The sequence below is a fragment of the Lampris incognitus genome, chromosome 20, assembly GCF_029633865.1.
Source record: "Lampris incognitus isolate fLamInc1 chromosome 20, fLamInc1.hap2, whole genome shotgun sequence".
Taxonomy (NCBI): Eukaryota; Metazoa; Chordata; class Actinopteri; order Lampriformes; family Lampridae; genus Lampris; species Lampris incognitus.
Window position 1 is genome coordinate 23866603 of NC_079230.1, and position 27050 is coordinate 23893652.

General features: G+C 43.0%; 3 protein-coding genes across 6 annotated transcripts; 2 read left to right on the top strand and 1 right to left on the bottom strand.

Moving 5' to 3' along the window:
* The first annotated feature begins 444 nt into the window (after positions 1 to 444).
* Positions 445 to 4720, top strand: gabarapa (GABA(A) receptor-associated protein a). The gene is made up of 4 exons (XM_056300017.1): positions 445 to 668; positions 3170 to 3248; positions 3354 to 3472; positions 3676 to 4720. The coding sequence occupies exons 1-4, from the start codon at positions 579 to 581 to the stop codon at positions 3754 to 3756; spliced, it is 369 nt and encodes a 122-aa protein (XP_056155992.1). The 5' UTR covers positions 445 to 578; the 3' UTR covers positions 3757 to 4720.
* A 685-nt stretch (positions 4721 to 5405) lies between these two features.
* On the top strand, positions 5406 to 16998 carry gps2 (G protein pathway suppressor 2). Of its 3 annotated transcripts, none has more exons than XM_056299959.1 (12): positions 5406 to 5556; positions 7067 to 7184; positions 7271 to 7380; positions 7775 to 7887; positions 8012 to 8091; positions 8652 to 8731; positions 10545 to 10719; positions 11780 to 11863; positions 12091 to 12167; positions 13837 to 13932; positions 14108 to 14192; positions 15957 to 16998. In XM_056299959.1, exons 2-12 carry the CDS (start codon positions 7091 to 7093, stop codon positions 15980 to 15982), a joined length of 1020 nt encoding a protein of 339 aa, XP_056155934.1. In that variant the 5' UTR covers positions 5406 to 5556; positions 7067 to 7090; the 3' UTR covers positions 15983 to 16998. The 3 variants fall into 3 exon arrangements, with proteins under 3 accessions (XP_056155934.1, XP_056155935.1, XP_056155936.1); XM_056299961.1 differs by lacking the exon at positions 5406 to 5556 and adding an exon at positions 5843 to 5998; XM_056299960.1 differs by lacking the exon at positions 15957 to 16998 and having other exon boundaries at positions 5409 to 5556; positions 14108 to 14862.
* Positions 15543 to 26931, bottom strand: LOC130130301 (eukaryotic translation initiation factor 5A-1). 2 transcript variants are annotated; one of them, XM_056299963.1, is made up of 6 exons: positions 26524 to 26931; positions 24367 to 24539; positions 23772 to 23876; positions 18619 to 18750; positions 17006 to 17078; positions 15543 to 15978 (listed from the first exon to the last, which is right to left on the bottom strand). In XM_056299963.1, exons 2-5 carry the CDS (start codon positions 24532 to 24534, stop codon positions 17016 to 17018), a joined length of 468 nt encoding a protein of 155 aa, XP_056155938.1. In that variant the 5' UTR covers positions 24535 to 24539; positions 26524 to 26931; the 3' UTR covers positions 15543 to 15978; positions 17006 to 17015. The 2 variants fall into 2 exon arrangements, with proteins under 2 accessions (XP_056155938.1, XP_056155937.1); XM_056299962.1 differs by lacking the exon at positions 26524 to 26931 and adding an exon at positions 25375 to 26285.
* Between the last annotated feature and the right edge of the window lie 119 nt (positions 26932 to 27050).

The window sequence follows — 27050 nt, forward strand, 5'->3', positions numbered from 1 at the left end:
CAGTGATGGTGCGTTGTTTATTGAGGGTGCCACCTTCTAGATCCGCCCTTGAATAATGAATCAACGTGGCCTGCTTGTTTCCAGGCCCTTTCTCAGACCAGGGTTTAAAGCATGCAGCCAGAGTCGTGCTCGACGCTTCCCGTCTTCTCCAGGGCCGCAGTCATATGACAAGGACAGATGCCTCTTCACAACCCTTATTAAGTTTTCAGGCACAGTAGTTGATAAAAATAAAGTAGTTCCCAAAAAAATGCGCGCAGCACATTGTGATCGGTCGGGGGGAATATCTGATTTAAAGGACAAGTGCCATATCACCGAATAATTTTCTTGATCGCTGCATAATCAATACGATTTTGCCGGAGCAGCGCGGATTTTAATTTGCGATTTCGACATTTTTTTTTACGTCATGTTGTTGTTGTATCCCTCCGCCGCGGTCGTACTACGAAAACAGCTGTAGCGAGCTAGCGCCAGTTAGCAGCGTTGGTGTTTTGTCGTCTGTTGCCGAACTGAGCCGCTCCCGGAACAATCTCAAAACAAACACCCCGGAGTGACTGACTGACCCGTCTGTCATTTCTCTAACAATGAAGTTTCAGTACAAAGAGGAGCACCCTTTTGAGAAAAGGCGGTCTGAGGGCGAGAAAATAAGGAAGAAGTATCCGGACAGGGTTCCAGTGAGTAGCGAACGTTAGCTTGGCAGCCTCCTAGCTTGTCCGGCGTTGATAGCCGTTCGAGCTAGCCTCGCTAACGCTAGCATGTTTACTAATGTCATGTTAGCCTCCATATAACCGCAGCTAGCTAGCGAGTTGTTGGTGACAATGCAGTGCCTCTGTCCACCTGCACTTATATTTTAGAACTCAAACAGAAAATCATTGAGAATTTTGAAATTATAAAAGAAAAGCATTGTAAAATCCGCTGGGTGCCAGCCTACGGCCCCTACTCCAACAGAAGTCCATGAAAGAATTAGAGAAAAATAACTCCTTGGCAAAAGTAAACGTATCAGTCGCATAGGAGAATAGTTGGTTGTTAGGGATGTTATGGCTCTACGTGTTTATTAATACTTGTTCAAGGGAAGAGTCCATTTTGTTAATCCCTTTTTCCCCAGACTGTTTTCTGACCTTAATGTTGGCTACCTGGACACATGTTTGAATTTAATTTTTTTTTTTAACTTGGTAGTACAGTTTTTTTTTTAGAGAGAACGTTTGATCAGAAATGAACAGAAGAGCTTTCTTTTATATATGATATCTGCTGTTTTAGTGTCTTATATTTTCAGTGCCATGTGATGTTAAATGATGGGACTTAATCTAGTTATCAATTAAAAGGTTTCCTTTTCTAAAACCATATTGTTAATTATTCTTCTACCAGTAATAAGTAAAACCAGTCAAATATTGTTTGATTTTGAGCAGTCCATAGACTTCAGTAGAGCAGGAATCACTAACAGGAACCCAGCAGAATTCAGAATGTCCTTACATCAGCTGCACGGCATGGCTATTCACGTAATAATAGACACTGCCAGGCTTCTATCTTGCACCCAACAACATTTTGTTTATCATTGGCATCAGTAAACTGGTTATCTGCCACCCAAGAAGACTCCACAGTATATTCAGTAAACAACAATTTGCTATGGCCTGCTGAAGTGTCTAGCAGGCCAGCAAATGCTGAAGTGTCTAACAGGCTAGTAACATGAACCAGTCTGCATATCTGCTTTAATGTGCAGTGCTGCAGTATAACTGCTAAAACAACAGCCTGCATTGTTATAGCAGTGATACTAAGAGAGGGATGATTTTACTAAGACAGGTGATGGACTTAAATGCAAAAGAGCTGTCAGTTTTCAGAAGAGGACAAGTTGTATAACACTTTACTAGTCATAGTGAATAATCTTACTCCTAATTCTAATAGTATTCACTAGTCATTCACTAGTAACCATAGCCGGTATACACTAAAAAATAAAACGTTAATGACAGCCGACTAACTACAACTTAACGCTACACATGAGGAAGTCATGTCATGATATCTCTGGCAAGGCCTTGTTATGGTTTTGGCTATATGTTGAAATGGCATCTAACTGCAGTGCACCCTAAAATAGGTGGTGTCAACAAATAGGACACTTGTTTACCACACACCGTCTCTTGAAGATTGATTATTTACACCCTGTCCATAGCACCCATAATAACTCCAAAAGGTTTTCTGGTTCAAAAATGACATTTGGTTAGATTATTTTGGCATTTCCAATGTTCGCTTCATGTGTGGTACCATGACACTAACTACAGCCAGCATTTCTTTTAATTTAGTAATGACTGCTTATTCAACTATAACCAGCCCTACCTGGCTAGTAAAAGCCTTGTGTTAGTGAAAAGAAGAAAAAAAAACAGATTGCATGTTGTAAAATCCCCAACTTAATCATACATAGTCTTAATTGTAGAGCATATTGCATTGGTGAAAGTATGTTGCTTCCATAGATATTTGGTTTCACCTTGGCCCTTCCCCCAGTACATCGTTCTGTTTGCTCTTCTGGTTTGTCTGTTTCTGTAGTGCAACAGTACAGAAAATAAAAGTATTTACAAAGCACTCAATATGTGGAAAAAAGATTCAAAGACGGGTATTTGTAAAAAAATTAACATTTTTGGAAATTATTTTTGTCATCATTTAACTGAAGATATGTTTTCATATCTCTTTTCCAAGAAAGGTGAAATGGAGAAAGAAGAATTTGGGTGACTTGTCAGCTGAGATCATTACTTATTCACTTACTCATGATCATTGTTCGAATGAAAAAGTTACCAGATTAGTTTGTTTAAGGAATAACAAATTACTGGTAGACAATATGGAATATGTCTATCACAATAATCATAATATTTTACAAAACATTGATTTACATATGAAAAAAACCATGATTAAGGATCAACCGAGATTCATCATATTAAAGTGTTTGGTAATGTTAAGTATATCAAACCAAAACTAGTTTTCAAGTAATACTTCCCCCAAGATATTTCAGACCTCATATTGTGAGAAAGTTTAGGTAATAGATTCCTGTTATCATTAAGATAACAAAATTGTGTATCACGATATGACAATATCCCAAATTTCATCCCAATACAATCCCATTGAAAGACGATAAATGATAATGTTGAATTATTTCCCAGCCCTAATTTTAAGTGCTCTTTTTCGTCCTTTTCAGGTAATTGTGGAAAAAGCCCCAAAAGCCAGAATAGGAGATTTGGACAAGAAAAAATATCTTGTCCCTTCCGACCTGACAGGTAAATGAAACAAACAAGATTAAAAATAAAAAAATAATTACCACAGAGATGCTAGCATACCATAGTTGTATAACCCCCCCCCCCCCTTACTTCTCCCACTCATAGTGGGCCAGTTTTATTTCCTCATCCGGAAACGAATCCACTTGCGAGCCGAGGATGCTCTCTTCTTCTTTGTAAACAACGTCATTCCACCCACTTCAGCTACAATGGGACTCTTGTACCAGGTAGGAAACTTATCTTGCTCTGTACTCATCACCTCATCGTGTGATTGTTTATTGCTGTTTATATTAAAGGGAGACTTCTCCCAGGATTTTCATATTATATCAACACCTTTTTAGCCATCCATCTCTCTCTCTCTCTCTCTCTCTCTCTCTCTCTCTCTCTCTCTCTTTCTGTGTTTACCTGTATCTTTTGGACTCTCCCTCAGGAGCATCATGAGGAGGACTTTTTCCTCTACATCGCCTACAGTGATGAGAGCGTGTACGGGGACAGCCAAAGGGAAATGTGATCCCATTACCCCCTACCCTAAACCATTCACCCCCCTTCACCCCCAAAGACCTCCGTTCTTCATTGAAATATTAAATCCAGCTCAGCAGCCTAGAGTTCCCAGAGTAAATCTGTCAAATGCACTTTCACCACCCATTCTCTGCCCCTCCTCCCATCATTTACTTTTTATTCTTCTGCAGTCTGAATTTTATTTGCTTCCAGTTTTCCTCTCTAGAAGGATTTCAGTACAGTGGCCAGTTTTATTCGTAGTGTCGATTATGCTTTACCGACAAAATCAAGAGAGAATGGATGGCACTTTGAATCTGATGTGAGTATTAGGCCATAATTGTTGGTATATTAAAGGTAAAGACATAGAATGTGAATGTAAGTTAAGATCAGCTCATATTGACGAGGAAAACAGTTGCTGGCTGTCAAATCATGACAGGTCTCAGAAGTATGTATTGCATCTGACCGGGGTTGGAAATGGACATTAGTCACTAGCCAAAGGTGAGGGAATATATGGGTTGTGGTGGTAAACTTTGACTGTTCTGTCAGCTTCCTTAGTAGATAACCAACTCTTGTATAGCATTAGTTTACCACATGAAAAGAACAAAATGGCTAGTGTTTTTTTCTTTAATTTAATTAATCCATCAGCCCTTCAACTGATAATTTGTTAATGTCCTGCCCGCCAACAGACTTCTTAACGGGAGTATAATAGAATTCAGACTAAATTACACACCATCCCTCTGTCTCTGCTTCCAGTGGTAAGACTTACTTTGATCGCTATTATGATGATCGTTGTTATTATTGTTCTTAATTTTTAGATGGCTTGATTTATAAAGGTATTGTAAAGCTCAGTGCAATTTTCTCTTTTTTAAGTTTTGTTTCCTTTTTTTTTTTTAAAGATTTTTGAACTCGGTATACTGCTGCATTACTGGTTCTTTCTCTCCTCATGACCGTACATGATAAAATGTGATAAAAGCCAATTTTGCCTCTTGTCTTTATTGAATATCTCAAATACATGACAAGGGAAGCCTAATGTGTTTTGAACATTGTTAATTAATCACAAGGATATCAGTACAACAGCTGCAACTACATAAGTGGATATAAATCAGTGGTGTTCAGTCCTGTGCCATTAGTCATGCAAATGCATATATATGTTTTCATTATAACCAAAGATTATTCCTCTTTGTTAAGTTGATGTTTTAAGTTTTATAGCTGATTGAATTACATGCCGTACCAACTCAAGAAGGCGTTATTTTGTTAATTGTGCTTGGTTTGATACCGCAGGCGTAGTCAAACGAGTATGTGATATGGGTGGAGAGGACAATTAAGGATTTTGCCAATTGACCCATCAAGATGGCAATGCAGTGACATGGAAGCCAACTGCAAGTGTAACTTCTCGTGCAAGTAAGAAGAGACTAAATATTGTGGAATTCAACCAGATGGACTAGTCTCAAGGCCAAGTCCAAGGCAGTTATTTGTGTAATGGGAGAATCCACCAGACATAACCATGACTTTTTTTTGTGTGGTGTAAATTAAATATTTTAAACCTTTCAAGCAAAAATAGGATAGCAAACCCGAGTGTTTTAAAAATTATTTTTAATCTTTTTTATCGTGTATGGCTCACCACTCATGGACAACGTCCCCTCAGTCTTCAACATTGCTGATCGGCCTGAACAGTACTGCCCTCCTCCAGTGAGACGAGTCAATTCACAGATTTGCCTCAGTGCCTCGTCGGAGTTCCAGCCGTTGCTGCGTGTGTGGCGGCCCGAGTGACCCAAGGCAAGCCCACGGTTCTTCTAATTTTGAGTCAGAAAAGGTAAGTGTGCCGAGAACTACACGTCAAATGTTATGTATTGAAAACGTAACATACGGTATCAATACTCAAGTACTTCGGTCAACAGCGACGTCGCGGTTTTCGTGCTTATTTTATGTTTTCTCGTTTGCCCGGGACGCTAAAGGGGTAGCAGGCCCGTGGACGTACTGGAACTATTCTACCAACACGTCCACGGGTTCAGCTATCATACATGCGCGAGGAGGCCCGAACGCGCATGAACTACAAAGCTCGGGTCCTTGGCGCAAAATATTACGTCAGCTTTGAAACGAGGACGTGCGACGTTGGACCCGTTTGCCGGAGCAGAAATACTTCATTATGTTTCGGGGAGAAGTTTGGGCATTGTTCTCTTAACCACCCGTGGGAAATTAAAGCCAAGTCGAGAGACGGGCAGGTTCTCGCTTGTACGACTCGCAAAGACACGAAAGTAAGGTTTCCGTTTTCTGTTGGAACAGCGGGCTTGCCGCTAACGTTAGCGTCGACTGTGTGGCTAACCAGCTAGCCGCGGGATTCGCCATTCGGACGTTTCAGATAGTTATGACATCCGGTGTGAGCGCGTCTATGCGACCAACACACGTTTTCCAATATGAGCAACACCGATTATTTCGATAGCGGCAGCTTTTCCCGCCTCTTAGCATGCTGTCGGCGGTCACTGTCAAGCCAAGCGACGGTTAACCGACGTCAGGCAGGCCTCAGACCCCAATCAGCGCATCCGGCCTGAATACTACTGCACTACTCTTACCTGGTCATTTATATTTATTTTGTTGCTGTTTTTACATCAATCTCTTTGTTGTAATATTTTAATTTTTATTATCTTGGCCTCGATTTCCCTTTGTCATTCACTATTGGAGACCAATTTCAAATCATTCTCAAAATGCCTTTTTATGTTATCTGCTTGTGATTGTTTTAATTTGTCCGTTTATCAAGTAAAGCACTTCACGTATGAAAAGCTCCATATAAATCAAAATCATTATTATTATTGTAACCTATTTGCTGGACTTGCCTGTTGGTGATTTTAAGTTCCTGTGATAAGCTGTTGCCACAGTATATGCCTTGAGCTCTTATTTTGAAGGCTGGAGAGAGCGGAAGGGCTGTACGCCGTGTTGTTGCTGTGGAGTTCTGTTGGGGAAGAATCCAAATAAAGTGGTCCTCGTGTGAAAGTGGAACCTCCGCATTTGTTATTTTATAGTTTCATACGAGGACCACTTTATTTGGATTCTTCCCCAACAGAACTCCACAGCAACAACACGGCGTACAGCACTCCCGCTCTCTCTTCAGCCTTCAAAATAAGAGCTCAAGGCATATACTGTGGCAACAGCTTATCACAGGAACTTAAAATCACCAACAGGCAAGTCCAGAAAAATAGGTTACATTATTATTATTATTACTGCTCCTACTGTAGCCAACTCACTTAACACACTAGTTTGTTAAATTAAGATAATGTAATTTGGAAAGCAGTGTGTATGCATCAACATATGAAGTGTTTTCTCCCAAGCTGGCACCTCCACTTCCTGTCACCATGCCCGCTCTTCTGGAGAGACCTAAGCTGTCCAACGCGATGGCAAGGGCCCTCCATAAGCATATCATGAGAGAGAGGGAGCGCAAGAGGCAAGGTGTGTGATCACTTGGACTTTATGTTTAGAGAAATTATAATTTGTTTTGCCATCAGTGTAACATTAAATGACCTGTCAATTGTCAGAGGAGGAAGAGGTGGACAAAATGATGGAGCAGAAGATGAAGGAGGAGGAAGAGAGGAAGCGGACAAAAGAAATAGAGGAGAGGATGTCTTTGGAGGAAACCAAAGAACAGGTTTGAGAAAAATAAAACTATATTAATATACACTCACTACAGCTGCAACATCACATTTAAGAAAGAGGCTCTTTGGGAAACCTGATCTTGAATTAACTCATGGTTGTGTGATGGGAAGGTAGGTGGCATTTTATCTCTGTAGCCAGTATTTTCCTAGTTTGCTTAAACTACATGTTAAAGTTTCGCTAACTGATTGTCTATAACCTATAGCTTATGATAGTTCTGCATGATCTCAGAACAACACGTTGAAAAAACCTGAAGTCTTCTTAGTGTATAATATCTGGATGAGCAAAGTGTTTGCTAGCCTTTGGCTAATGACTAATGTCCTTCAGGTGCTATTTTTAATCATTATAAAAACTAACATCTGATTGTGGTTCTGTTTTCCCTCCTTAAGGTGATGAAGATGGGGGAGAAATTGCAGGGCCTACAGGAGGAAAAACACCAGCTCTTCTTGCAACTCAAGAAAGTCCTGCACGAAGAGGAAAAGAGGCGAAGGAAGGAACAGAGGTTGCTCCAACTTGGCTACTTAATAAAACCTTTCTGTGAAAGTGGCAGTTATGCTTGATTTGATACTAGAATTTAGCTAACATGAGTTTGCTTTGTTTCTCCCTCTAAATCACCTGTTATTTAGTGATATCACAACACTTACGTCAGCTAGCTATCAACAGAGTCTACCCATGCATGCAGGACAACACCTCCTCAACATCCAAGGTACGAGACCGTTCACTGAGTATGTATATGTGTTCACCAACATAAAACACCAACATTAGTTTGAAACAATCCATTTAAAACAATATTTAAGTTAAAGTACATATTTATCATCCTGTTTATCACCTATTTATCATCCTGTCCAAGAGTTAGTTGTGCTTCTGTTGTAAACATCCTGTTTTACTGCATCGTTACATGCACCAATAGATCAAAAAGAATAGGTAAATGTGTCCTAATTGTGTTAACATTACTTTGATTCTGACTTTTCACAATAAAGAAAATCAGATATGAGTTGTTTACATTACTACTTCTAAAGCTGTAGTAATTCCTTTACCTGTTAATGATGGTGTTATCAGTCGACATGTTTAGTAATCGTTTACACATCACTTACTCTAACTACAAATTGTTTTATCAACAGTTCATATTTGTTTGCTTTACCAAGATGCTCTTAACAGTTGCCTCTTTAGTTCTTAAATGCATATTCAGTCATTATACAGCCCGGATGATTTTTTTTTCTTAATCTAATCTTCCACTCTTCTCACTGCTCCTCTCTCTTCTCTTAGGCAGTCCGGTCAGCCACAGCAGACCTGGTGCTTTGCTCGGGGAACGCAGTAAACAGCTTTTTCAAACCCCTGTCATCCCGGTGAGTGAAGCAGTGCAGTTCTTAAACCCAGGGTCCCCGCGGATCCTTAAAATGTCTTAAAACAGCTTTAATTTCTTTTTCTTTTATTAATTCAAAGTCTAAATTTTTTTTAAAATGTCTGGAATTTTAGGAAGTGGAGGCATTGGATTTATTCTTGGGCAGAATGACAGTATATTTTTTTTATTCAGTTTTTGTTTTATTTTATGTTTTATTTTATATCTCTCAACAGCCCGACTGTTGTTGCAAGCAACGTACAATGCATTTGCGCTAAATAGCACACACTAGACCGCCATGGGCAGTGGAACCGGGACTTTAGCGATCGTCCCACTTTAGCTGTATTCACCATACAGTTTACATCATGAATTAAGTCTCAGCAGCAGCTGACAGCTACACAGCTGAGTCAAGTACTTGTCTCTGGACCACTTAACGTTAGAAAATGAGGAACACAATGCAACAACAGTGCTTCAGTCAGACATACGACCAACTGTTGTACAATACAGATAAATATGCTTGTTTTTGTGTACACGTTTCACCAAATATACTTGTTATTGTGTACACATTTCACTTGTGATTTGAAGTCTAGCCAGATGATATTTGACCCGATCGGTCGACACATATCATCCTCTGAGCAGTTTTCCTGCTGTCTTTGCTGGTGGCGGAGAGGAACGTTCCAACTATCTACTACAACACAGTGCATGCAAACCGCCGCGGTAGTCGTACACAGGCACTCAAATGGCACAACCTGTCATATCTAGCTCATTGATAAAGTCGAATGTTTTCATATATGGCAGCAGATGCAGTCAGATTCTTTACTACAGAAAATTAGGTTTTCATCAGGGCGCCCCGGTGGCTCACCTGGTAGAGCACGTACCACATAAGGCTGAGTCCTTACCGCAGCAGCTTGGGTTTGAATCCGGCCCCGGCCCTTTGCTGCATGCCATCCCCTCTCTCTCCCCTGCCTTTCCTGTCTCTTTCTCGACTATTGCTATCAAAGGTGGAAAATGCCAAAAAAAAAAAACCTTTTCATTACTGGTTACTCAAGTCTTCTAAATTAAATAAACACCATATTATCTGTGAAAAAGCATTGCCAGGAAATACTTGTTTTAGAAGTCGTATTTCCATGGCAGTACTGGCTATACTGATGGCGGCGGCCGTGATAAAATCCAACGCATCGAGGAGACGAGCAAAGGAAATGAGAGAGCAGTTGCTAGTGCTAGATGGTGAAATCGATAAGACGGCGGATGAGCTGCAACACGTCATGAGAGACTTGGCGTCCATTGACCGACAGGGTCAAAGAAATTTCAAATTGTTTGTGCCAGAGAGGGTCTGAAAAGGAAATACATTTGTTTGGTTTATATTGTCAACGATGACCTTGTCTCTATGCTGCCCTCTTATGTGTATTTGATACTACTGTTTTCCATTTGACTGGGTCTACCTCCATTTTTTCTCCCATGGTATATTTTTTTTCCATTTAGAGGTATCAAAAAGGTCTTAAAAAGTCATGAAATTTGTACTTTAAAAGTGTGCTGATACCCTGCTTAAACTACAATCTTTCCATCAACAGTTTTGCTCTCTCTGTTCTGCTGACCTTTCTATGTGGGCAAGGAATGTGAGCATTTGTTCAGTTATGATGTGATTTACTTTTTTTGTTTTTAACAATGAACCCACTCTAGTTCTCCAATCTTTCCTTATTTGAATTTCTACATCAGTGTCATTGGATTTTGAAGCTGGAGGCTGCAGCTCCAGTCTTACAGCTCCTACTCACATATATCTCACACTAACAATTTCTGCTCCCACATCCGATATTTTCCAGGGGAGACACTACCAGACGCAGCCTGGGTTCAGCACAGGCTCGGCCGAGCATGGTCAGTTCAGTGGTGGCCAGGGGGTTCATGAGCCTTACGGGGTGGCCCAGGCCCAACATCCCTCCACCTACGCCCCTGGACCCTCCGTACCTGTCAGCTTTGCAAGCAGTTCTCAGATCAGAGGTACAGGTTATGAGTTATATGGATGACACAAGTTGCAGTTGACCTGTAATGCAGTAAGGACCCACAGCAGTACTATTTTTGTCTTGGTGGATTTGCATTCAGTAGACTTAAGCTGCGTGTTCACCACAGACCTGTAAAGGAAGGGGGAGAAAAGCGCTTTCTGCATTTTTGTATTGTTTTCTATTGGAAAGGTCATGATTTCAGCGCTCTCAACTCTGTGAAAACACTGCTCTACTTCTCTCCAAAGTTCAAGCAATTTCAACTTTTGCTGTCGTGCACAGCAGAGGAGAAATGACGGCTAACACCAAAATGAATCAATAAATTGTGATAATATGCCTCTGCTTATTGGACGTAGGCATATTATCACAACAATGAAAAGGAGGAATAGTTCTTTTGTCTTGAAACTTATCCCACTGCAAGGAATAACTACCAAACATCTGCACCCAGTACCCAGCACCTGCTTTTCACACAGCTCTATCCAGTCACTCATCTCCAGCGCGTGTACTAGCTATGTTTCTTTGAAAGAGGTCTCTGGTGAACTCTTGGCTCTATTCTGCGTTATGCAAGCATGAAACATGTAGGGGCATATTTCACTAATGAGTTGAAAGCAGTAGGAGGGGGAAAGTGGTATGATATGAGGGGGTCTCACAGGAAGCTAAACACGGTTGTTAGTTAATTTTGTCTTGCACTTTGAATTGTTCAGTGTTTTTCATAATTTTCATTTTCAAGCCTCTCATGCCTCACTGAACACCATTTTAACTTGAAACCCCTGCTATCGATTTTGTTAATGAGTTCCTTTCGAGTTCCATGAGTTGCCTTGCATTTAGTTATGTTCACGATTTTATACCAGGGGACATATTGAGACAAGACCCATTAAGACGAAGAGTTTTGCTGCTAGAAAACGGGGGGATTAAGCTGAGAATGTGAATCATTGTCAGTACATCAGCATCCTTTCATGTAATGTCTTATTGCTCTGTGATTTGCACTTTTCGTGACTTTTGCACAGAGGATTGACTGTTTTAGACTGATTTTAGTATGGACCCCATGGTCTCTTCCCCAGGTGCTTCTGCCTTTCAAGCCATGCAGTATCTTCCCCACCAGCAGCCCGGCTACCCAGTGCACAGCCACTTCACCTCCCAATCTGGTCAGTTCCACAGCCTGCTTTCTTACTCCACATGTTCTCTGTGAGGTGTCATTTCCTCAGCTTATTGAATTGAACTCTGATAACCAATAATGATGAAAAAATTAATTCTTACAATAGAGACATCCCATAGCCAATGAATATAACAAGAAATGGCCGAGTAACTGTGTAAGATAACTTGGAATTTACCTTTATAGGTACTTGATCTAACTGACTCCTGACTTACACAGGATTCATCCCCGGGGCAGGAATACCCCTTCAGAAGCAGCTGGAACATGCCAACCAACAGTCAGGCTTTACTGATGCGGTAAGTCCACAGGCAATTTGAAATTTAGAGCTTTAACTGTAGTCAAGCTACAACTCAAATAACACTGAAATGCAAAACAATCTCATCAAATTAACCAAAGAAAAAACAAAACTTCGTGTTTGGAAGACTATTTTAAGGCCACTCCTTCTCTACAGTCACTGTTTACCTCACTCGACCAACACTGCTCTCTGTTGCTGCCCAATTTGAGTCAACCATAGATGTGAGTCGCGCATGCACATAGCTGACTGAGATCAGACAGTGACAGTGTCAAAAAATGTAATTCAGGTATGAGTCTTGAAAGTAAACGAGAAGTCAATCGTATTTCGCAAGTCAGAAAATCATTCACTGTTGATCTCAGCACAGGAGAACTGAAGGAAAACTGGATGAACCAAAACTGATAACCTGTCTTTATTTTCATTATATAACAAAGCTGAGTAAACTGTTTACAATCGCACATGCGCAACTCACATCTACGGTTGACTCAGATCGTGCAGTGACATGATCAAAAGTTAATTAAAGAATTTATGTAATCCAAAAAATGCAAAATTTATAAAGGAACAACTTCCTCTAGATTGCAGTCAAAACAGGAAGTGTTGCATAGTCTTATCACTGCCCAATCTGAGTCAACCGTAGATGTGAGTTGTGCGAGCGTTAACAGTTTACCCCAGCTTTATTATATTATGAAAATAAAGACGAGGTTAGGGTTAAACCAAAATGGTCACATAGAAAACCTTTTCTTTTTGTAAAGTACAATTCATATTAGACTTGGTTGCATTCGTGCGAGGGTCCACCTAAGAGGCTGCACATCCACAGACTGACAGGCTTAACACTTTTATTAGGTAATTATTTTTTTTTTAGCATGAGGGCTCCATTATAGCTTTTTTTTTTTCCTTTGGATTTTTCTCCCGAACTGTACCTGGCCAATTGCCCCTACAAGACACAATTGGCCATGTCTGTGGGTGGGAAGCCGGATGTGGGTATGTGTCCTGGTCGCGTGATTTTTTTTCGTACCCGTTTTCCGGGAACTCTGCCTCTGATTGGCTAGTACTCGTTGAGAGAGCGTTCACCTGGATTCCGGGATGACCCGCCCCTACTCTATCTCTGATTGGCTAACTCTATCCCTAACCCCACCCTAACCTAACCTTAACCAACCTAATCAACAGAGGCAAATGGGTACGAAAAAAAATCACGCGTCCTGGTCGCTGCACTAGCGCCTCCTCTGGTCAATTGGGTTGCCTGATCCGGGGGAGGTGGAACTTGGGGGAATAGCGTGGTCTTCTCACATGCTATGCCCACCCAGTGAAACTCCTCACTGTCAGGTGAAAAGAAGCGACTGGCAACTCCACATGTATTGGAGGAGGAATATGGTAGTCTGCAGCCCTCCCCGGATCGGCAGAGGGGGTGGAGCAGCTACCAGCACAGCTCGGAAGAGTGGGGTAATTGACCGGATACAACTGGGGAGAAAAAGGGGGGAACATTTTAAAAAACGAACAACCTTTGGAAAAACCTGTTTTATATTGCAATTGAGTGCTAACTCCCTAGCTAGTTTTTCGTTCAAGTCTGAGCACTGGAGAAGGGGCGATATGCCCGGCAGGGATCTGCACTCTTCTAGTTACTGCCGTTTGTTGTTTGCTTTTTGCTAATAATATCCTTGTCTTGTTTGTTACAGGGTGCTTTGAGACCAATGCATCCTCAAGCCCTCCATGCCTCCGCTGCAGGCCTGCTCCCTTCACCATCAATGGCAGTCCAGATCCCCACCGCCAAGGTTAGGCTTAAACAACACACAGAAGCCGCTTTTCATTATTCTTATATTGTTTGCCTTCTCTCACCTCATCCACTGGTCAAACCTGTAAAGATATTGGTTTTGTAATAACTCAGGTTTCTCATGACTGCTATCATGTTGCACCGAGTCAACAATTGTTCATTGATTCCTCTGCCAGGCCTCATTCCAGAACTCCCCACAAGCCGCTCCTCGCCACACCTTCCTCCCACATGCCCAAAGTGGACAGAGATTCTATCATCATGGCAAGTAAACGGTTACACCCTGTCAAAACGACCTTTCTTTGCTGAGGTGATTGTTCACGTCTTCTTTCAAAAGCCCTGAAGAATCCCAACGACCACGTGACGGGAAAGACTTCTTATTGTAAAGGTTCCTAAATTACTAGTCTTGATTAGATTGTATGTATTGCCTTTGAATTCTTGTTAGTATAAAGTTTTACTTTTTTGCTTTGTTTTGCTCCTTTTGGACCTGCATCAGGGGTGAACAATCCTCGCACTTAGTCTTTTCTGTTAAGTCATTTGTGCTTCTGCCAACATTCAGTTTCAACTTAAATAACTCGTTAATATTGTTTTTACTTGGAATAGTTTATATTGTAAACTACACAATATATGGGTTGTGTTAGGGCTATTTTCATCAACAAGACATTGCATAAACCTGAGATTGCATTAAGAACCTGTTCTTTGAGTGGCAGCATTCACATCATGTCAAGCGATAGCTTGAAAACCAACACCAAGTTGTACCGAGTTCCGCAAAACTGTGGTGACTGTTGATCTCGTGCTGATAAGTTCTACAAAACACGTATACTGGGTTTTTTTCCCTCCCTCTTGTTCTCCTGAAAGAGTCAAGTTCACATGGATGCAATTTAATGCTTTATGCTGTTCAAATTAAAGAAAAGGCACACACCATTTCTAACAACTTGCGTCGTCTTTAATATTGGCTGGGGAGACATTCTGCACAGTTTGGACTTTATTCTAGGAACACACAAAAGTAAAGATACCAAAATGCCACAACTTTTCCAGCCTACTGAATCCAAGTACAAAGTCAGTGTATGTCAGACTATATACTCCGCTCCTCACTCCGAATGTGATCCAGTCATTGCACCAACCCGCTCTGCCCCCGCATTAAGGGTCTTGGCCCAGGGATTCAAGGGGTGAATGAACTTAAGAAAAGTTTGGCTGAAGGACCCAAGTCCTCAAGAGAAGGACCCACCTAGTGTGCCCTTAATTTTGTTTCTTCAGGTGTCCCAAGAAAAACTGGGGGCTTCAAAACTCAACCTTTCCACAGAGGAGGAAAAAAAAAAAAACTCAGGTGTATCATCCTGACAGCTTTTAGTTTAATAGAAACGTTTCAGGCGATATACACTCCATAAAATATGAAATGAGGATGGGTTGGGGCTTGTTCAGAAGGGGCTAGCTGTGACTGAAAATCACAAATAGAAAAATGCCTTACAGCACAGACACCAAGTCCCGTTACTCGGTAGGTCACTGTCAGTTCTGCAATGTACAGATCTATGGAAATGTTTTAAACGCTGCAAGCCCACTGAACAAGCCCAGTGGATTAAACAATGCAGACACAGAGGTGAAGCCCTTCATAACTCAGGGGAATCGCTTTATTAAAAAGTGAGAAGGAAAAAATGTTGACACTTGCACCACCTTTTCAGATTGTAGGTTAACTGCTGAATGTACATAGACCTATTAGGTCATTGGCAACCATTTCTTAAAGAAGACCCCCCCCCCCCCGTCTACCCCGTTCTTGTTTTTGTTATTGTTAAATCTGTACAACTTGGATGAGTCTTGGATTTGGTATTATATGTGCATGTACATAGAAAGGTTTTTTTTTTTGTAACAGTTTTTCCATTTCCTGTACTTTTAATTTCCTCTCTAATTGAAACCCAAGGAAGGGTCAGAAAGTACAGAGTGGGAGAGAGAATACGAAAACAAAAGACAAAAATAAAGAAAAAAAGAGGGAGAATAGCATTGACGAGGCAATATTCCCTTCCTTTTCCCCAGGTCCAGTGCATCTTGTTTTCCCCTGAAACAGAATTGGACGGAGAGGGAAAGAAAAGGGAAAGAAGTCAGTAGAAACCAGAGAGGAAGAGACATCTGTAGAGGAGAAAAGGGGAAGAAAGGAGCCTTTTTTTGTATGTTTTAAGCATGTCAGCACACAATCATTCATGTTAAAAAAAAAAATCAATCGATATTAAAACTTTTCTGGGATAAACACTTCACACCCAACAACTCAATACTTTTGTGAACACTTTATTCTACAGCCAGCAGTACGCATGACAAAATAAGGTAAAGCTTGACTTGACGCTTCAGTAACTATTTTAACACTGCAGTTTCTTGGCAAGTTGCCAGATAAGAAATAAGCAATCTTAACGTTAGTATGCATTATTGTAATGTAGGTCAGGCTGTAAAATGAAGTGCTGCCCACATTTCAACAGCGCAGGAAAAAAAACAGTGCAAAAATGCAACATATAGACTCATAAACACTTACGACTGTAAATATAAAAACTCTAATATGATGTCCATAACCGTAATGTTAACATCGAAACACAACTGCATAAAGAGGTAGGCACATCCATTTCTACAGTTTCGGTACACATCAAGCTGCTGGAGTTCAAAGACATAGACACTGCTAAAATTGAATGCTTACAATAATTTTTGTTGCAATGCAATAATGCAAATGCAAAAAAAAAAAATCATGGATGTAACAAATGTGCAATACTGTAAATTCAAAAAACAAAAATAAGGCCTATTTAACATTTTACGGTACATTAATAAAAACTAACCTAGATGGGTTTAAGACCAAACCCTTTGTGATGGTCTTGACTCTTGAAATGGATTTGCCTTCCCCTTAAAGTGCTGATAAAACAACTTGCACATACATGAACACACACACACACTGCACTGGCGTAGCACATTTTGGTATCTAGTAGTGTAACACACACGAACACAAGAACAATTAAACACACAACCATTCCTCTTCAGGCGGGCTTGAGTCAGGCGGCTGGTGGCGATAGAACTGGGTTGGGAAACAGCTGTGGTTCTGTATTTACCTGCAGTGCCTTATTTCCCTATGGCTTTGATGGCAATTGCAGCCTCTTCCGCCATTGCATGTAGAACAGTGATCTGAGCAAATGCAAGGGAAACAAAACGCAGTTGATTAATTTTGTGTTTCCTGATTAACCAAGCCCCCCCCTTCTTTTTTTTTTCAATTAACCCACTCTTCTGAGCCGTCCCGGTCACTGCTCGACCCCCCTCTGCCAATCCGAGGAGAGCTGCAGACTACCACGCCTCCTCCGAAACATGTGGAGTTGCCAGCCGCTTCTTTTCACCTGACAGTGAGGAGTTTCGCCAGGGGGACGTAGCGCGTGGGAGGATCACGCTATTCCCTCCAGTCCCCCCCCCCCCAACTGACCAGAGGAGGCACTAGTGCAGCGACCAGGACACATACCCACATCCAGCTACCCAACCACAGACACGGCCAATTGTGTCTGATGGGACGCCCGACCAAGCCGGAGGTAACATGGGGATTCGAACTGGCGATCCCCGATGTTGGTAGGCAACGGAATAGACCGCCACGCTACCCAGACGCCCTTAACCAGGTTTTCTTTTCAGACTGACATGGCGATTAACCTGACAACACCCCCCCACAATTTAGCATACCGCCAAAACTTAACGTACTAACGTGCATTCTCAGCAGCTAAAAATGCCATAAAAGCTAAAATTTACACTAAAATTATACCATCTCAATGAGTAAAAATACAATTTTATAACTTAAGTTTATATTTTTCCATGTCCTCAATAATATTTCCAGGACATTTGATCCCTCCATTATCATTTTCCAGGCGTTTTCCATGACTGGAAAACTAGTCAACAAATTCCAGGTTTTCCAAGACATGGAAGCGCTGACGGATGGTCCTTTGCATGCCACGTATGTTCCAATACTCATTCAAATACTCTGTATAATATGGAAACACATAGTCAACGATCTAGGGGAGGAGTAAATTCCTGTTCTGCTTCTCTGAGTAACAAGTTGTCTCTAGAAAGAAAAGCATAAATCCCATAACTATGAACTTCAGTGATGTGTAGTTATGTGGTTCAGAAGTGCATGTGGGTATGTGTATGCACACATATACACATATGCACACACACAAACATCCTGGGCCCCACTTTTGGGGAAAGTGAAACATGCTTTGTTTGCCTTTATATTCTAACAAAAAGTACACTGCAATCTAGTCGGAGTTACGTTTTCAATTGGATCTCTCTTATTTTTTTACCCATTTACAATTATTGGTTAAGATAGTATTTTAATTTTATCATCTGTGTAAGTTCCCCCCAACCGAATTTCAGTATAACACACCATTCTAAAGTGTTTGAAAAAAACAATGATAAAATATTGATTAACATTATAATAATGTGTTCTTTTACATAAGTAGAGTTCCCAAATTAATGATAATGTCAGGTATCTGCGATCTCAGAGTGATGATCGGGTAATGTGAAGATGGACCACATCACCCAAGCCCAATATGAGCGGCTCAAATCATTCCTGTTTTAACAACACTTGGAACCAACAAGGAAATTAATAATGCACTACCAACACTTTTCAAACCTCATCCATGAGAAAACCACATTTGGATGCGAAACACATGGAGTCCATAGTACTTACCATCATCTCGTCTCCGGCTTCAAACTTGCTCTCGATCTCTTTGCCCAGTTCTCCTTCAGGAAGTTTGAGGTCCTCTCTCACATCGCCAGAGTCCTGAAGCAGGGACAGGTAGCCATCTGTAATTTCAATCAGCTGTGGCCGCAGGCGAAGGGATGACAGAGCAGGAAGAGAGGAGGCCCACAAAGAGGAAGGAGAGAGTAAGAGGAGGGAGGTGAGGAGAGGGCGTGAGTAGAAAGAGAAGATCCATGATGGAAAAGAGAGACAAATGAAGAAAATGACGTAATTAAAGAGAAGCCATATAACATTTTAACATGAAAAAAACAAGTCGCTGTAGTAAATGTGTACTTTTTGGAAAAACAAACGACAAGCCTCTGTGTGTTGTTTTCAACACGCTGCCAGCAGATCTCCCTGCACTCAGTCACAAAGGAACGGCATCAACCAAAACAGGAAGAACATCCCCACAATATGGCTGCAGCGTATAAAAAAAAGGGAGCTTACGCTAGTTCACTTCAACAAAGCGGAGTGCTTTTATACCACTTAAGAACGGCAGATGGTGGGAGTAACATTTAAGAAAGGCATGTACAGCAATTACTTTAAACAAAAGTATAATCTTCATCTCAAAGAAACAGTAAGAAGACGAAGTCTCATACCGAAGAAGAAAAAGAGCACCGGGGGGCTAAATAACACATTTTGCCAGTACACAGGTTTATTCCGTTAACTGAAATTTTTAAATACATTTTCAGTTCGCATATTTGATGTTTGCAGTCTTGCTCCTTTTTTCAGCTCTTGCGAATATTAATGGCTTTTGTTAAACACTACCGCTCGTCTCCAACAGGGGTCGCCAAAAATACATACGTGAACCTGACAGGCTGCATAAACATGATGAGGAGGATGAGGATGACTTTACTGATTAAGAATTCAAACATTTCAGCTTCCTGGCAAATATAAATGTATAATGCATTCTATGACTTGACAAAAACCGATTGCTTCTCCCTCTGGATGTATGAGACAGTAACAATATCTGCACCGAGGAGGGTCGTACTTTGACCAAGTCACCCAAATGCTATTTCGCTGTAGTGAATATCTTCGGTTCCAGTTTATTAACGCTACTGTGCCTCTGAGTTAACGCTGTTATATTTCTATCGGTATAGCTGATGTTTGTGTTGTTACAGTTTGCCAATTATTCCACATTACCTGAAACTGGAACCAAAGACAGAAATTGCTAAATTACGTCACATTAATTGTAAATTACAAAAACATCCTTTGACAAATTTATCAAAATAAACTGTGAAGCAGATGGAAAAACGTGTATTTATCTATCAGTATATGATATCTTCGGTGATACAGTGATTTATTTATTTCCACCCCCCCTCTTTTTTTTCTCCCCAATTGTACCTCGACAATCACCCCACTCTCTGAGCTGTCCCAGTTACTGCTGCACCCCACTGCCGATCCGGGGAGGGCCGCAGACTACCACATGCCTCCTCCGATACGTGTGGAGTCGCCAGCCGCTTCTTTCCACCTGACAGTGAGGAGTTTCGCCAGGAGGACGTAGTGTGTGGGAGGATCACGCTATTCCCCCCAGTTCCCCCTCCACCCTGAACAGGCACCCCAACCGACCAGAGGAGGCACTAGTGCAGCGACCAGGACACATACCCCACATCCGGCTTCCTGCCCGCAGACACGGCCAACTGTCTGTAGGGACAGCCAACCAAGCCAGAGGTAACACGGGGGGTTGAACCAGCGATCCCCATGTTGAATGGACCACTACGCTACCCGGGCGCCCCACAAGTTGAATTTTGATTAGACGGTCAGGATTTCGATCAGAATTAGGAATGAGTATATCAGAGGGACAGCTCAGGTTGGACGGTTTGGAGACAAAGCAAGAGAGGCAAGATTGAGATGGTTTGGACATGTGTGGAGGAGAGATGCTAGGTATACTGGGAGTAGGATGCTGAATATGGAGCTGCCAGGGGACAGGAAAAGAGTAAGGCCAAAGAAGAGGTTTATGGATGTGGTGAGGGAGGACATGCAGGTGGCTGGTGTGAAGATGCAGAGGACAAGAAGAAATGGAAACGGATGATCCGCTGTGGCGACCCCTAACGGGAGCAGCCGAAAGTAGTAGTAGTAGGTTTTCGATCAGACGGTCTGGTTTTTGAACGCTTTCTCCGAGTCCAGTGGGAGAACTCAACTAGGTGTCGTTGTAATGCCCGGTACTTTTCATCCAAAACTAACGCTGGCTGTGCTTCTCAATCAAAGCAAAGAATCGTTGAAAGTCGTGTTTGTTTTCACACAAACAAGGAGCGATTGATTGATTATTGATTAGCGCACGTTTCTGATTTCTCTGCCCACAGATGGCAATCTGTTAAAAACCCAATCATGTTGTGATTAGCCTTCATGTGTCCATTCAAGGCATTTTGGACTGGTTCCTGGACAAAGATTAAGCCTAGTCCTGGATTAAACTGAACTTTGAACAGGGATTCTCTATACAAAAATCGGTTTAGTTCAGGACTAAGCTTAATCCGTCCAGGAAATCGGCCAGTGTTGGTGTTGTTGAAGCGTATTATGGCATTAATTACATCCACCCTTTCCTCTGTAGCTATTCTGTTTTATCTTCTAAAACTGGGGGTTGTTGGTGAGATTTGGATTTTGTTCTAGTTTTTAGAAGTCTTTAGGAGTCCTTAGTAAATTAAATGTCTTATTGTGAACGTGAAAATTTTAACACATGAATAAAGTGCACAAACATGCACAAACTCGCATGTCGTCTCCTTCTTAAAATAATGGCCTAAGTCATATTTTCAAGTTTTTCAAAAAACAGAATAAACTCACAAATTTCGTTTCAGTTTATTCTGGTTTTTGAAATACTTGAAAATGTGACTTGGGCCATTATTTTAAGAAGTTGACGATGTGCACCCCCCCCCCACACACACACACACCTTCGAAGTGAAAGTACACATCCCCCAGGGCATCCTTGTCTGACTGACAAGGAGCAACTGTGCTCAATTACATTCCAGGACCAATAAGTCAAAAACAAAGTAAACGTGCATTTTTGGATTAAAACCGTTACATAAGGTAACTGTCGACCTATGAAAACATGTTTTATTGCGTTGGAGCAGTAGCCATTATTTTTCTGATGCTCTTCTGTGTGATTTGCGCAGGGTGGGCAGGTAGGGGCTTCATGTCTTGACCAAGGACACATAGCTGTTGCAGGAATCATACCTGTGACCTTTCATTTACGGGACAGTCTCTCTGTAAACACTAGCTGAGACCCTGTTTCTATGGACAAAGTGTTGAAAGGTAAATATTGAGCATCTCTAAGAGAGGGTTAGGCTTCAAATGTCATCCGATGCAGTTGAGAGACCCTCGCGGGAGCTGCACCATCAACAATAAAACAGAGGGCTGATTTTTAATGGCTTGTCAGAAGGTCTACTTTAACAAAAATCAGCAGCTCCACGCCATAATGTAAAACCCTAAACACAACACAGGCCGATGGAGTCTGAGCAAAGTCAGCAAGCCACGAGCTGAAGGAGTCTAAAATATACCATAACCAGTTCTGCATACGATTTTAAGTGGAAATGCCAATTTGTTTTGAAAGAAGGATGTTTCAATTCTAACTTGTAATAGAGCTGTCAACATTTCATTCATTGTCCAATATGTTCCCTATGTATTATCAACCAAGTAGCTCAGGTCTTCACTAATGGCATCATAGAGTACGATACAGGGCTTTTTTTTTCTTTTCTTTTTTTTGATTTTCCCCCCCAATTGTATTCAGTCAATTACTCCACTCTTTTGAGCCATCCCGGTGCTGCTCCACCCCCTCTGTCGATCCAGGGAGGGCTGCAGATTACCACATGCCTCCTCAGATATGTGGAGTCACCAGCTGCTTCTTTTCACCTGACAGTGAGCAGCTTCACCAGGGGGACGTAGTGCGTGGGAGGATCATGCCGCTCCCCCCAGTTCCCCCTCCTCCCTGAACAGGCGCCCTGACTGACCAGAGGAGGCGCTAGTGCAGCGACCAGGACACATACCCACATCCGGCTTCCCACCCGCAGACACGGCCCCACTGTGTCTAGGGATGCCCGACCAAGCCAGAGGTAACACGAACCGGCGATCCCCGTGTTGGTAGGCAACCTAATAGACCACCACACAACCTGGACATCCTGGGCGTTTTTTTTTGTTGTTGTTGTTGTTTTTGTTAATAATCTTTGAGAATATGGGCGTCCGGGTAGCGTACCAGTGTATTTTGATTTTGATATACTCTATTGATCCCCATAGGGAAATTGTGCTTTGCATTTAACCCATCCTAGCTGTGTAGCTAGGAGCAGCGGGCAGCTACCGTGCAGCAACCGGGGACCAACTCCAGTTCGTCTTGCCCTGCCTCAGTCAAGGGCACAGGCAGGAATATTAACCCTAACATACGTGTTTTTTGATGGTGGGGGAAATCGGAGCAACCAGAGAAAACCCACCGCAGACACAGGGATAACATGCAAACTCCACACAGAGAATGACCTGAGATTATCCCCAAGGTTGGAAAACCCCGGGGTTCAAACCCAGGACTTTTTCGCTGTAAAGCAACAGTGCTAACCACTGGGCCACCATACTGCTCAAATTCCGTTGCCCAACAACATGGGGATCACCGGTTCGATTCCCCATGTTACCTCCGGCTTGGTCGGGTGTCCCTACAGACACAATTGGCCGTGTCAGCGGGTGGGAAGCCAGATGTGGGTACGTGTCCTGGTCACTGCACTAATGCCTCCTCTGGTCAGCCTGTTTGGGGGGGAGGGGGAACTGGGGGGAATAACGTGATCCTCCCATGCGCTACGTCCCCCTGGTGAAACTGCTCACTGTCAGGTGAGAAGAAGCGACTGGCGACTCCACATCTGCAGCCCTGCCCTGCCCGGCTCGGCAGAGGGGGTGGAGCAGCAACCGGGATAGCTCGGAAAATAGGGTAATAGGCCAAGTACAATTGGGAAGAACAAGGGGAAAAAAGCCACAAAAAAAAAATCTAAGAATATTTTTATATAAAATCTACAGTAAACAGGATGGGGGGGCTGAGTTCCATTTTCACATAGGGCAAAAATTAATTTTCGGGAAATGTATTTACTGTTTCCTTCATTGTGGTCCCTCTGCTCCACTCCTCTCTCCTGCCTCACCTGGTAATCCATTCGCTTGATGTTTGGGACATCCATGTTGTGGGTGGAGGGGCAGATATCTTCATACTTCTTGCCAGAGAAGATGTCGATACCAACCAGATGCACCTAGACAAGCCCCCATACAGAAAGGACAAACAATTGCGTATTAAGTGTTGATCAATAATTTGGTTGACTGACCATCCTTAATAAAGTGTCATAATTATTGTCATTTTGCACTATTAATCATTTTGCAAGAGAATATGTCCCCGTTTCAGATGAACGTCCATATTGAACTATTTTATAATAAAATTTTCTACTTTTGTAAATGAGTAGTCTCCTTTGAGAGTGAAGCCAGAGTTAGGGTCCAGTGAACCTAGAATAGCAATAGCCTTCAAATAGCAAATGCCATGATCCTAGAATAGCTGTAAGGGGATAAATACTGAAGAAAAACAATTGCAAGTGCCTTTTTACAAGATTGATTGTTTTTATTGTGAAGTACAACAAAAAAATGAGGATGCTACAAAATACTTCATTTTTGTAATGATTGTTTTCCAATGCTACTTTATGTTCCCTATTTTAATCATCCAGCCCCGTAATTCTGGGGCTGTGTACTAACCTTAGCGTGACCGTGCTTGCCAGTCTTGGAGGTTGACATCTCAACAATCTTGCAGGGTCGGCCTTTAAGCACCACATAGCCATTTTTGCGCAGGGCGGAGCACTGCATGGGGTAGGTGGCGGATGCCCCAGCATCGCCTGTCTGGAAATCCAAATCTGGATCCGCCATATCTTCTGCGGAGGTCAACAGAAAGTGTTAGAGATCAATCAGAATGCGTAATGTGATGACACCAGTGGGGCTCCCTGACAAGACGTTCTGCTGGGTCCGCCACACTGAGTCATCCCATTCAGTACAGTATTGCCTCACCTATCTCTTCTTCAGTGGCCCCTTAACATTAGCTGACCCCCCCCCTCACACACACACACACACAAACTTAACTAGCAGCACACTTTCTTTAAATTGCAACTATTATGCTTTTACGAAGCATCTTCCAACCATGTGTTTGAAAGGTGCTGTATAAATAAAAGTTTTAAACACTCACACTTGATAGCTCAAATGGTTAGACCAACTTGTGTGATGATGGCCGAAACATACTTTTACTATGATTTATAACGGCCTTCCGTATTTGGTACACGGCAACACTCGACACCTGCTATATATGGCTGAAGAAGATGCGTAGTAATGTAATGCACATCTCTCATCAACCGAGAAGGGATCAAGAAATTAGTACTTAAGGGTTATAAATGGCGCGCGCGTGGGAGGGGACTGAACTTCCGATTTGATCAACAAACCATTGAGGATGAGAGGAAATGGACCATTTGCTCGTTGATTGAACGCAGTCGGAAAAGCTCAGTTGTAACATCAGATGGGGAAGAGCAGGGTGTGCTAAATAAAGCAACAGAACTGAGGCAAGTGGTAGCGACGGCGGCTAACCCCAGAACAGACCCCACCACACAAGTTTAACACAGCGGTCGGCACCGTCTTCACCGAAAACTGGGACTAATTATGATTATGGCATCTTTTAATGTTGCATGTAAAAAACAACCCCAGGTTAGGGACAGACTGTACCTTGAGTTTTGCTGCCGTCCGCCAGCCGTGCAACTTTCAAATAGCCGTCACGTTCCGCGACACCGCGCAACTACATGCCGCGCGTACTGACCGTATTCGGCGTTGAACACAAAGTAGTCCACGTAAAAGTCCAGAAGACGTTATCACACATGTGGGGAAGAGGATCTTAAGAGCCGCCTCACACTCTTCACTGTTCCGCCGGGTCGGCTCGGCCGCCGGTAGCTGAGCCGTACGACAGCGTCCATAGCCGAGGCAGGTCCACGCTGAATGACACCGATATCGAATGACGGCGATTGGCTGCGTGGGCACATTCGCTTAACGCAAGCTGCAAAATAGGGGGGAAAACCGGAACGTCGATTTCCAACAACTCTGTGGCAACGACGAGGTGTCGCCGCCAAATCGGGCAGGTTTTGACAGGCGTGGGTTATGTCCGCAATGCTGGGAAGGCTGACTGAGGCCTAGTACGTATAAACACACACACACACACACACACACTGGCCGTCAACAGTCAGCACGTCCTCGCATCCATATGCGTCTCACACCCGGGCCAGAGGCCCTCCGGTCCCCAAGTTCAAGGGGCAAAATAGCAAGTTGATGCCAATTTCTACGTACGTGAAAGCCTTGAGACACACTTGCCCCCAAGCAAATCAGCAATCAAAGGGCCCAAATGGAATGCTGGCCCGCGACTGTACAGTAATGACTAAGCTAATACGCGTGATGGGTGACGGGGTGCACGCCAGACGCTACGCGGAGAGACGGGGGTCAAGTCTTCACGCTTCCCGTTGCGCCATAACCGTGCCGAGTAAAACCGGGCGCTGTTCGAAACCCGCAGAGCCACAGCGCCGGTGAATCCGACGCGAAAACTTCCGCGCAGCGTCGAGAAAGGAAGTCCTCTGACACTTAGCTATCTGCAGATTTCCAATCACTAGCCAATCCCAGCCGCGACGCTCCTCCCTTTAATAAATATCGGATTCTTCCGGTGGTCTTCAAAAGCAGAAGAAAGGGAGGCAAATATGGCTCGTTTTCATTCAGGTGCCCGGTGTTGAATAACAACATAGGCAGCTACAGGCGCGGGGCATAGCCTCTTCTCACGCTCAAAACACGCCCAGTCCAGGACGGGGTGTTTGGATATGAAAACTTTAAACTTACCCTTACGCTTGTCTTTGGTTCACTCTAAGCGCTTTTCTTCTTGACAAGCCCCCCTCCTCTTGAATATCCCCCCCCCTTTAAATTTTCGCTCCCCTACGACGGTGCTGCCGTTCCGTCTGCGGCTCGCGTCTCGCTGCCGCGGTGCCTCGGCGCTGTCGTGGCTGGTCTCGCTCCTTTATGCGCCGTTCCTCCTTATTCCCCGTTCATTCCCGGCCGCTTTCAGACTCTCCGCTTCCCGACCGCGATACGGGAGTGGCTGCTGAAGTGTTGGTTGCACGCACAACACACGCCTGGGTCGGTCGGTGGGTCGGCCGTCAAACCCAAAAAAGAATCAAAACCTTACACCCCACACCGTACCGGAGCCTGCTGCACTCCTCCCTGGTCCAACCTTTCCAGATACCCATGAAATAAACCCCTCGACGACTCACTGCGCATGCGTGCCCCATCCACCGCGCCACCCCTCCATCCATAGGGTTTTACCACGAACCGGCGGCGTGGGGAGAGGCGCTCTGCTTACAGTACCGTCA